At 48.1% G+C, this 12506-nt stretch overlaps 1 protein-coding gene across 4 annotated transcripts in view; it reads right to left on the bottom strand.

Annotated features, from left to right (window-relative positions):
- Positions 1 to 12506, bottom strand: part of LOC140428149 (succinate--CoA ligase [ADP-forming] subunit beta, mitochondrial-like) — a 282972-nt gene that overhangs the window by 50440 nt on the left and 220026 nt on the right. For all 4 annotated transcript variants that reach the window (XR_011948717.1, XM_072514269.1, XM_072514270.1 and 1 more), the window contains exon 8: positions 6024 to 6166. Coding sequence is in view for 3 of the 4 variants with exons in the window: in XM_072514269.1 (XP_072370370.1) it covers positions 6024 to 6166 (143 nt within the window). In the remaining variant the exon portion in view is untranslated. The remainder of the gene's footprint in view (positions 1 to 6023; positions 6167 to 12506) is intronic.

Here is a 12506-nt window from a genome sequence, read left to right as displayed (position 1 = left end):
TAATTTTTGAAACAAAGCAGGATCATGTTGGCTATGGTATAACTGAATACAGTACCTAACAGTGGTTAGTACTGCTGCCTCACGGTGCCAAGGACCCGGGTGTGATCCCGGCCCTGGGTCACTGTCCATGTGGAGTTTGCATATTTTCCCCATGTCTGCGTGGGTCTCACCCCCACAACCCAAAGATGTGCAGGTAAGTGGATTGGCCACACTAAATTGCCTCTTAATTGGAATAAAATAACTCTAAATTTAAAAAAACAGCACTGGAGGTGTTGATCCTATTTCGTACAATCTACTTATGCAAAGTTGAATTGCCTGTAATAGAATAAACGTAATGAAAGTACCACAGCAGTATGAACATAAACTATGACATGAACATGCGTTAGTTAAGGATACCTCCACATTTTATCTGGATTCATCCTCAGCACCAGCAACAAATTTCACATTAATTTTTGCATTATTACAGTAATAAAAATCAAAGCTAATTTGTTGCGACAGTCTAACCAAAGTAATATTTGGTATTTCACACGGTGATGCAGTGGTTAGCACTGCTGCCTCACAGTCCAACAGAAATAACACTTAGGTTAGCAGAGAGTCGAACTCATAGAGAACTGTGCTAACTGTGCTACTGGTTCAATAAATCAGATTTAACTAACTTCAAGGTCTGGAGTATCTTTTGGTTAAAGCTGTATCCAGTTGCAGCTGTGTTATCCCAGAGTACATAACACAACATGCTACCAGGAGACTGCTTAATCTAGGTGGTTTACCTCAGTCCGTTCCCTGACGACCAGCGAATGTATCCCGGCACCATGGAGAAGATTCAGGCTCCTCACCAGCTCAGGACCTCCGGCAATCTCAGTGCCAACTGGCGGACATTCAAGCAAAAGTTTTTGCTGTACATCGAAGCTTCAGACCTCGTCTGTGCGTCTGATACAAGAAAGATTGCACTTCTCCTCTCGACTGCAGGTGATCAAGCCATCGAACTCTTCAACTCTTTTCACTTCACCGAAGGCCAGGACAAGACAAAGTTTCAGACCATCCTGGACAAGTTTGACAGTCACAGTGAAGTGGACACCAATGAAATCTCCGAGCGCTACATATTCACACCGCGTCTACAAGGTAAAGATGAATCTTTCAATTCCTTCTTAACTAACCTCCGCCTGCTAGAGCTGTCCTGCAACTTTGGTGATATTGCTGACTCCATGATCAGAGACCAAATCGCTTTTGGAGTTCATTCTGATCCTCTGAGAGAGCAGCTACTGAAAATTAAGCATATGACCCTGCCAGTTGCAATTGAAACATGCAGTGCATGAGCACGCCAAAAATCGCTATGCCCAGTACAAATCGGTTGAAAATGAGAAACTTGCCTCCCACGAGGCAGAGTGTGTGCAGGCCATCTCCCGGATGCAGCGCCTCAGCATTGATGAATGCGGCCATTTTGCGCGCTTTTCCCGGGGCCCCACGCATGCACGATGCAAACGGGATAACGAAGCGGCCAATACCCGCACTGCGCATGTGCGACGACGAATGGAGCATCAGGACGCCGACGTCATGACGTGCTCGAACTGCGGCAACGCCAACTTAAAAAAAACACTGCCCTGCAAGAGGCAGGCGATGTTTAAACTGCGGGAAGCCTGGACACTATGCAGCCTTGTGCAGGTCTGCACCACCAGTCAGGGGCCAGCGCTCCCAATTCTGACGACGGCGCGTTCAGAGTGTGCAACAACGATTACAGGATTCTGATCCTGGCAGCACAACGGATCCAGAGGAAGAATGCCTGGACTCCGCCTACTGTGTGGGCGTCATTACCAAATGTGAATATGCCACATCCAACTCATCACAAATTCAATCCATCCTCGCTGTGGATTCTGCGGACGAATAGCATGCGGGTGATGCAAGTCAACCACTGCTCCATCCAGTTTAAACTGGACACAGGTGCTTCTGCCAACCTCCTCTCACAGGCAGATTTCAAACGCATCAAGAAGCCCCCCCAAGGTCCTTCCAGCAGCCTGCAGGCTCCTGGACTACAACAGAAATGCCATCACGGCACTGGGATCCTGCCATCTACTCGTCTCCAACAAGAGCACCCATGCACGGTTATGTCAAGATCGTGCTTCTCCTCTCTTGTCAAGCCAAACAGGGCATCCCTACTTGGCGCGCATGCCTGCAAGCAGCTGAACCTCGTGCAGTGGGTTTACACAACGACATCCTCCAATGTGGATCTTCAGGCCGGCATTGACGACATCTTCGCTCAGTATCCGGATGTGTTCGACGGGATGGGCACGCTGCCATATCGATGCAGGATTCTGCTACGACCTGATGCCAAGCCAGTGGTCCACGCACCACGCCGGGTCCCGGCCCCGCTGAGGGAGCACCTGAAGGCACAGCTCAAGGATCTTCAGCAACAGGGCATCATTTCCAAGGTAACCGAACCGACTGACTGGGTCAGCTCGATGATATGTGTTAGAAAGCCTTCGGGAGACCTGCGCATCTGCATTGATCCCAAGGATCTCAATAAGAATATAATGCGTGAACACTATCCAATCCCAAAGCGGGAGGAACTCACCAGTGAGATGGCACACGCACGTTTTTTCACCAAGTTAGATGCGTCACATGGATTTTGACAAATCCAGCTGGATGAGTCCAGCAGAAGGCACTGCACCTTCAACACACCGTTTGGCAAATACTGCTATAATCGCTTGCCATTTGGCATTGTCTCGGCATCGGAGATTTTCCATCGCATCATGGAGCAGATGATGGCGGGCATTGAAGTACGTGTACGTGGACAACATCATTATATGGTCCACAGCCCCTGAAGAGCATGTTTCCCGTCTCCAGCAGGTATTCCGCCGTGTCCATGCCAATGGCCTGAAGCTGAACAGTTCCAAATGTTGCTTTGGCATGTCGACACTCAAGTTCCTAGATGACCAGATCTCTCAGCAGGGCGTGCGCCCGGACACAGACAAGGTCAAGGCCATCAAAGCCATGAAGGTCCCTGAAGACAAGAAGGCGGTGTTGCGCTTCCTTGGCATGGTCAATTTTCTGGGCAAGTTCATCCCAAACCTGGCCTCTCACACCACGGCCCTACGAAACCTGGTGAAAAAGTCCACTGCCTTTGAGTGGAAGGCAGCACATCAGGCAGAGTGGTTGGAGCTTAAAGCCAGGCTCACCACTGCACCAGTCTTGCCATTTTACGACCCAGACAGGGAGACGAAGATCTCAACAGATGCAAGCCAGGATGGCATCGGTGTGGTGCTGCTTCAACGCGATGACACTTCATCCTGGGCACTGGTAGCCTACGCATCAAGGGCCATGACGCCCACCGAAACAAGGTATGCGCAGATAGAGAAGGAATGCCTGGGTCTTCTCACTGGCATTCTCAAGTTTCACGACTATGTCTATGGCCTGCCGACATTCACTGTCGAGACGGATCATAGGCCTCTGGTCCACATTATCCACAAGGACCTGAGCGACATGACGCCTCGGTTGCAGCTCATCCTCCTCAAACTCAGAAGGTACGACTTTGACTTAGTGTACACGCCTGGCAAGGAGCTCATCATCATCACTGATGCATTGTCCCGCTCCATCACATTGCCTAGTGAACCGCTGGAAATCATCCGGCAGATTGAATCACAGGTGCAGCTGTATGCTAGCACCCTCCTGGCGTCTGATGAGAAGTTGGTTCGTATCCGTGAGGAGACAGCCAAAGACTCCCTCTTGCAGCATGTCATGCACCACCTCGCCAATGGCTGGCAGAAAGGGCAGTGCCCTCAATTTTACAATGTAAAGGACGACCTGATGGTGATTGATGGTATCCTCCTCAAGCTGGACCGGATTGTCATTCCACTCAGTCTCCAGAGCTTGGTGCTCCACCAAATCCATGAGGGACACCTGGGCGTTGAGAAGTGCAGACGCGGAGCCAGGCAGGTTGTCTACTGGCCCGGTATTAGCCAGGACATCTCGAACATGGTCCTCAACTGTGCGACCTGTCAATGCTTCCAGCCAGCCCAAAGCAAGGAGACGCTCCAGCAGCATGAAATCGAGACCTCCCCGTGGTCCAAGGTTGGCATCGACCTCTTTCGTGCGAATGGTCGTGACTACGTGTTGATTATTGACTATTTCTCCAATTACCCTGAAGTCGTGAAGCTCTCAGACCTCACATTTTGGACTGTCATCAAGGCCTGTAAGGATACGTTCTCCAGGCATGGTATCCCACTCACTGTCATGAGTGACAATGGCCCGTGCTTCAACAGCCACGAGTGGTCTATGTTTGCCAAGTCATACCATTTCAAACATGTCACTTCCAGCCCACACTATCCGCAGTCCAATGGGAAGGTTGAAAAAGAGGTGCACATTGTGAAACAGCTCATCTGCAAGGCCGTGGATTCTGCTTCTGACATCTACCTCACACTGCTTGCGTACAGGGCGAACCCACTATCCACTGGCAAGTCGCCAGCTCAACTCCTGATGAACAGGGACCTGCGGACGGCACATCCAGCCATACACTTGCCCAACCTGGATCACCTCCCGGTGCTGCAGAAGGTGCAGCAGCTCCAAAACCAGAAAAGCAGGGCTCTGATGCTCATGCCACCGATTTGCCCGTGTTATCCCCGGCAGACACTGTCAGGATCAAGATACCGGATGGTGGCTGGTCTGCTCCAGCTGTCGTTGTTCGACAGGCTGCGCCCCGCTCCTATGTTGTACGTATGGCTGATGGTTCTGTTGTGTGACGAAACAGACGGGCACTGCGCAAAGTTACCTGCCCGTAACCGCTTTCTTCTCAATTTCCGTCCGTTGTTTTGCCACCTCCTGATACCTCGAACTACGAGGCCACCAGTCAGGCTCCCATCCCGCCTGTCAAGGTGCCGTCGTCCCCACCACCAACTCTCCGGTGGTCGACACGGATCAGACGCAAGCCCCAGAGACTGGACTTATGAACATTTGTTTTGTTTGCTATGTTCTGTTTTCTCACATTAGACAGCTGTCTTCACATGTAAACACGTTCACATATGCCACCGCTTGTAAATATGTTAATATATGCCACCACATGTAAGTACGTTCCCATGTGCCAACAAAACATAAAAGAAAGGGGAGATGTCATGATAATCAGACGTGCAGATAATGATATACAGGCAGGCACAGACAGGCAGCTAATGAACACAGAGAACAAGACATGACCAATGAGCAGGCAGGACACTCAGGGGTGGTATCTCATTATATGAACATCTACAGAGTGAGTCAGGGTGTATGTACAGTATCACACCTCCACCTCTAAGAGCTAGTCTGGTTCAGTCAAAGTACCACATTTAGGTTAGCAGAGAGTCAAACTCAGAACTGTGCTACTGGTTCAATAAATCAGATTGAACTAACTTCAAGGTCTGTAGTATCTTTTGGTTAAAGCTGCATCCAGTTGCAGCCTGTGTTATCCCAGAGTACATAACACAACAACCCCCACAACCCAAAGATGTGCAGGTTAGGTGGTTTGGCCACGCTAAATTGCCCCTTAATTGGAAAAAAAATAATTGGGTACTTTAAATGTATTTAAAAAACAAAACACTTGTTCAGAGCATCCAGCATTTTCTAATTAATAAAGCTGAGTAGCTATTTTTAAAACACTGCACAAACTAATTGTTGAAAAGCACAAAGTTTGACTTGGCCTGACGGCAGCAATTTGACACTTTAGTTGCAGATCTTGTCATGGAGCCATCAAGGATGTTCCCATCTGACTGACTTTTCTTAAAAAAACAACAACTAGCAACTGGTTACAACGCAGTTTGATATTGGTGATATTCCAGGTTTCTACAGGGGGTGTAGAATTAGTCACGATCATGTATCTGTGAGCATTTGCAGATTGGTTGCCACAAGGCTCTCTGGCCAATCTCCTTTGCTCAATGACAAATACATTGACAAGGTGCATAAAAAATACAATTGACTGAAGGAATGGAGGAACATTTGGACTCAAAAATCCTTGGGAAAGTCCAAACAGTTACAAGAGAAGTGAATAATAATTCAACGTCGCTCACCTGCTTGTTTGAAGTAATAAGTTTAAATGCCTCATTTACTTGCTGAGCTGTTGCCCCACCACCTACATCCAGAAAGTTGGCAGCATTTCCTCCATGAAGTTTGATGATATCCATTGTGGCCATAGCCAGCCCTGCACCATTTACTGTAAAATGAGGCAATTAGTACATGTTTAATAAAATAAAATCAGCTTGGAAAGACCTCCCAAAAAGGAAATCATAAACTTGAAAATAAAATGCTCAGACTTGAAAATATCAACATAAACTAAAATTCTCTCTATAATCAGTTTTGATTTGAAGAACTGTTTTCTTTTTCTCAATGCTTCCCCATTATTTTTGACACACTGTACTGTTTAAAGGTTTTGTCCTTTTGTTTTAAAATCTTTATAAATGTAAACTTGCACCAATAACCCACCATTTAATTCAGTTAATTGATCCTGTGTCCTAAAACAGTAAGGCATTTATTTACTGAAAATATGAAAATGCAGAAATCACGACAGAGCCAGCTTGTCCAATCAAACAGTCCATGAATAAGTACTTATCCGCCATACAGGATAACACTTCCAAACTGTAGCAATCTGGGATGGCCACTTCCCGATTACAAAATGGACACTTTGCAAAGAATGCAGGGAAAATTGGACAATACCGAAAAAGCAAGCAGGTGCAAGGTCTGTCTGTTGATTAGAGCTGTAGCTCTCAGACAAGACTGATACTGCTGAACCATCTATATACTAATGAGCCATCCCCGGGAACAAACGGCAACATTTAGGGAAACAATGCCAAGACAGACACCCCGGCGCCAGAGGAGACTAAAACAAAGCAAACCAACGGCCACCTAGGACACGCCCAGCAACCAGGGAACCCACCCCTCTATTGGAGGAAAATCGATAAGAACGATTGGGAAACAGCCCAATTAATTGGCGCCAAGTTCAAGGCCCGCCCAAAAGTGCGCGAAGCCCTTTTGGGTATAAAAAGGTTTCCCCAAGAGAGAATCTCTCTCTTGGCCTTGGCTCTCAGTGAGGAGAGACCTGCCAAAGCTGCTCCAGACCAAGTAAGTTCCAACTCAACGCACGCTACGAGATAGACGCTCCTAGTTGCTACCCTGTAAACAGCTCAACCCAGCAGCCTCAGAACCGAGCAACAGCCATTATTCCTCTGACTGAGTTGGCACTCGAAGCTAAGTATAGGCTTTTGGTAATAGTGATAGTTTAGGTTGTAGAGTTTTATGCATGAGTAGATTTGACTGTGTGTAAATAAATGAGCATTGCTTTTGAACTTACTAACTGGTGTATCTTGAGCAAACGTAATTAAACGGAGCCAAATTAAGAGACAACGGCAAGTTAGCAGCATTTACTGGCGACTCCGCCGGTACTCGACTTAGAAGTGGTCTACCCACTCCGAGTGAACCAAATTTAAATTGAGAATCCAATTGGAAACAGAAAAACCACAAGTGTAAGAACAGTACTGATCAAGCCTCCGAGATTCGGAAGTGTGTTAATGCATGCGTACTAACAGGGATATAAGGTAAACCTGAGCGATTTTGTTGCGTAAAACTGTCGGGAGTTTTGTAGGCCGGAAAATAGCGTAAGCTGTACCCCTGTTTACATCACCACTTTATCACCCCCTGTTCCAAATTTAGTAGAGAACCTAGAGAGAGAAAATGGCAATGAAGGCAATGGAACGCCTTATGAGCCCCCAGGAATTCGAGGTCGCAGCGACCAGTAGAGTAGGACAGTGTCTCGTTTGGGAAGATGAGATCAGGAAATATCTCAAAGGGAAAGGATGGCCCCTTTGGAGTGAATTCTGCGCCAATGACGAAACAGGTCCCGGGAGTATAGGACATACTTGGTGGGAGAACCTGTCAGAGATCCACAAGAAGAGCTATGGGAAAGCTCGCAAGCCGATGGCAATTGTGTCCTGTTTGGCACAATTGCGAGACACAGAGGAGGTTGGTAGGACGCTCCGTAGAGAGATAGAGGAGAGAAACAGAAGTAGTGAGGTAGACATGAGCAAAGTAGAGAAGGAGAATAGAGATTTGAGAGAGCAGTTAGCAGCAAGGACAGAGAGGCGGATAATGCCAAGAGGGCACACCAGTCTTGTCTCGCGCATTTGAGTAGTTTCCAAACGCAATACGATAAGGCCAACAGGACACGCAACGTGAGGTCTTGGTGAGACAAGAGACCAAGCAACAAGTTGAGAAATTGCAGAAACAGTGCAATGATTTGAAAGCAGCCCTACGAGCACTCCATACTTCCACAACGGAACAAAGGCAGAGCTCCGTAGACCACGCAAAGTGCCGGAAGCAAATTGCAGAATTGCAATCTCTGCTTTCCGTTCAAAATGAGTTTCAAAGCACATTTGGACCCCAGTTAGGTCTGGAAAACGGCCCCGATTGGCAGGAATTGAATGAGACTGCCCATAGATACGTACTGCCCATAGATACGTACATGGGACATGTAAGCAGGAAAAGCCCCAGAGAAAGAAAGCGCCCCAACCCCCAACCGTATAGGCAGAACACACCCCCATGAACCCTGTAACCACACACCGCAGGGCCACAGCAGAAGGAGACGCAGATTTCCTTTATACAACCCCGGTAACCGTGATCCAATTACGGGACGCGTGTGGAAAAATGACACCGTTCCTTCCCACATCAGACCCCCACCAATTTTTCGCGAAAGTCAAACAGCAGGCCACCATGTACGGCCTGGACGAGAAGGAGCAAGTGAAGCTCACAGTTTTAAGCCTCGACGCTTCAGTCGTGGCAGCCCTTCCCGACCCACAGAATGTAGAAGGAGGCACACTCCAAGAGATGCACACAGCGATCCTTGATGTGATCAGCTATAACAGAGGAGACCCCGTAGAAGGCCTAAACAAGTGTAGGCAAAAGAAAACAGAGCACCCCACAGCGTTTGCTGGACGCTTGTGGATACATTTCATAGCAGTTTTCAGAGAGTTAGCCCGCACCCATTTGTCCCCGATAACATGGCCAAATGGACTCGAATCCTAGTCTCTCACGCAACAGACGCAGGACAGAAAGATTGCGGACGAGGCCCACAATGAAAAATGGGTTTTGAAGAGATTGTCCCGCGCTTGGGAGCAATCAATCCAAAGCAAAACCACATTTATAAAACCCGATGAAGAGCAGGCATATATGAATCCAGTTAATGCGCACCAGGACCCTGCATGGGTAAATGAGGGCAGGAACAGCCCACCCCAGCCCAAAGGTCAAGAATGTTACACTTGTGGACAGTTAAGACACTTTGCACGAGAGTGCAACGCGCCCCAAAAGCAGCAGCGAAACCAACAGATATTCACCCTAAACAGGAATAGGGCAAAGCCGATCCATAGTGTCATGCGAGAGTACCTTTAAGAAATGGATGTTTAAGCAATGTACCTTTAAGAAAACAGTGATGTCAGAGAGTGGGTGGAGCGGAGCTCAATTCAGCCATTTTGGAGTTTCAGTTTGGAAAAGTGCCTGGCTCTTTTGCTGTGAGATGCTTAAAAGTAGAAAGCCAGTTTCAGACAGCAGCTTGAGAAGTTCTGGTTTGCTGTGAGTTACTTGAAGGGAGAATGCCAGTTTGAAAAAGCAGCTTGTGTGTCTGTGTGTTTCCAGAGAGCTGCAGGAAGGAAAGCAAGGTGCTGGAGCTGAAATCAACCAACCATATCTTTGCCACCCAACAGAAAATATATAGTAACTGTGACCTGTGTGTTAATGTTTTGAAGGTTTGAAGCCTTTTGGATGTTTGAAGGAACATTTTGAGGGATTATTTAGTGTTGTATTATGTTCGGGGTTATCTTTGAAGTAAGGGGTGTTAAGAGATCCAATGTTTATTTAATAGGTTAATTTGAGTTCATGGAATAAACATTGTTGTGTGTTAAAAACCACGTGCCAATAATTGTAATATTACACCTGGGGAACAAGCCGTGTGCTGGAAAAGCAACAATCCATTAAAGGGAGAGGTTGATTGAACTCCATGATACATTTTAGGGTTCTGAAAACACCTCGCCCATAACAATAGCGTTAGCGCCCATTCAGAGAATGCAGACATGAACAGCACCAACTGACTGTGTTCAGGCTCCCCAACTTGGGCCTGCGACACTCTTTGGGACAAGTCCGGTAGACCGGTAGTAGCAGGCAAAGTTCAGGGACACCCCGTAGAATTTCTTTGGGACACAGGAGGGTCCCGCACCACACTCAATTCCTCCACGATGTTTCAATGGGACACGTGGCCCACAACAGACACCATCACACTCAGCGGTTTTACAGGTCATTTACATCAGGGACACATCACAGCCCCTGTAGCAATACAAATAGGGAACATCACAACTAAACACCCTGTAGTTTGGGTTGATCTGCCCCAGACAGCAGAACATATCCTAGGGATCAATTTTATGAGCTCCCACAACCTTTCTTTCGACCCAGTTAACAAGTGTGTTTGGAAAATGACAAAGTCAGCACGAGCCCCCGCCACGCTCACAGTAGGAGAGTATGTAAACAGGATTAGCTCAGTCGGAGACTTCTGGTTCGACCCTCGAGCCATTAGTGCAGACAAACTGGTTAGGGCAGTCCTGCAGGAACACAAAACGGCATATGCACAGCACAAGCACGATTGTGGCAAATTGGCTGGCTTTGTGAACATTACAGGTCCCGACCCGAAACCCCAGAAGCAGTACGGATTTCCCCAGGAAGCAGAGGGAGAAATCTCCAAAGTAATAGAGAGTTTGTTGGATCAAGGCGTACTCAGATCAGTAGCCTCCACAAACAACGCACCAATTTGGCCCGTCAGGAAACCCGATCGATCATGGCAACTGACCATTGATTACCGGGAACTGAACAAAAAACCTCAGCAGCAGCTCCCACCATAGCCACGAGTCCCGAGACCATACTCAAACAGGGACTCCAGTCAAATTTTTTCGGTTTTGGACATTAGTAACAGCTTTTGGTCCATTCCATTGGCTAAAGCGTGCCAGTACAAATTCGCCTTCACATTCCAGGGACAATATACGTGGACGTGCCTTCCACAACTCCCCCTCCATTTTCCACCGACAGCTGGCAAATGGATTCCCAAAATTTTCCCGCCCCGATTGTCTGGTCCAGCATGTAGATGACTTTTTACTACAGACAGACACAAAGGGAGAGCACATTTCGCTTCTCACCGAACTCCTAGGACTCCTAAAACAAATTGGTTGTAAAATCAACTCCAAGTAGGCCCAGATTTTGAAAGAGAAAGTGATTTACTTGGGAACAGTGATCACACATGGTAAACGCGAGATCGAGCGAAAGAGAATTGACTCGATCGTCAAATTGCCCTTCCCCACAATGTCTCAGCCCTCTGGTCATTTTTAGGACTGGTTGGCTACTGCCGAAACCATATTGACGGTTTCGCCACTAAAGCAACGCCCCGATCCGAACTTCTCAACAAGCAGGCACCTTGGGAATGGCTTCCACAGCACACAGATGCCGTGGACGCTTTAAAAAGAGCACTCAGCACAGCCCCCGCACTACAGATCCCAGATCCACTTTCCCCGTACGCTAGCGAAGTAGCAAGCACCGACCGAACCCTTTCGGCCGTGCTCCTCCAGGAACGCCATGACTAATTACGCCCTGTAGCATACGCCTCACGCGTGTTAGACCCTGTGGAGCAAAGATTTTCTGCCTGTGAAAGGGACCTGCTCGCACTTTTTTGGGCAGTACAGTTCTTCGCCTACATTACCGGACTCAACCCCATCACCATCCTCACAGAGCACATCCCAACACAGCTATTATTAGACGGCCGACTTAAGGATGGCACAGTCAGCCAAATCCGCGCAGCCCGTTGGACCCTTCTTTTACAGGGACGGGACGTTACAGTAAAAAGAACCAAGACCCACACCTTCCTTGTCGATAATTTGCAGTATGCAGGCACCCCTCATGAGTGTGAGATCCTCACCACAAAACACAACACAGGCCCATTTATTCCTAAAACACCTCTCAGGAAAGCAGGTAATACACCCCAGAGACCCCAGCCCCCAGACATGTGCGCACCCCTGAAGATTTATGGGGATGGCTCCTCCACAGTGTTAAATGGAAAGAGAATCACCGGTTGCAGTATTTACGTAGAGGACGCGCAGGGACGCCCCCTAGATGAGATTTCACTAAAGTTGCCAGGACACTTAGGCTCGCAGGCAGCAGAACTGGCAGCGATCGCTTACATTGTAGACCAAGTCAGCCCCTCGGTATACAAGATTACATATCCCAATGGAAAGTCTGCGTGGTTTCACATAAATCAGCTCAAGGCTGATGGCTCGCAGAAAAGCCACACACACCACATCCTGCTCGCAGCAGCAGACGAGCACGCCCCGCCCACAGATGACGTTTTCCTACCCTCCCCCAACCAGTCCAGCCCGTCCTCAGACACGACTTCAACTCCACCCCCAGAGGCTCGACTCCGCCTCTCCCTTCCTTCAACCAGCAGCGACAGTGATAGCGATCACGATGACGATAGC

This window comes from Scyliorhinus torazame, chromosome 8 (assembly GCF_047496885.1).
Source record: "Scyliorhinus torazame isolate Kashiwa2021f chromosome 8, sScyTor2.1, whole genome shotgun sequence".
NCBI classification, from domain to species: domain Eukaryota; kingdom Metazoa; phylum Chordata; class Chondrichthyes; order Carcharhiniformes; family Scyliorhinidae; genus Scyliorhinus; species Scyliorhinus torazame.
Note: the sequence above shows the minus strand (reverse complement) of the source record. Positions and strands in the feature narration are given on the sequence as shown.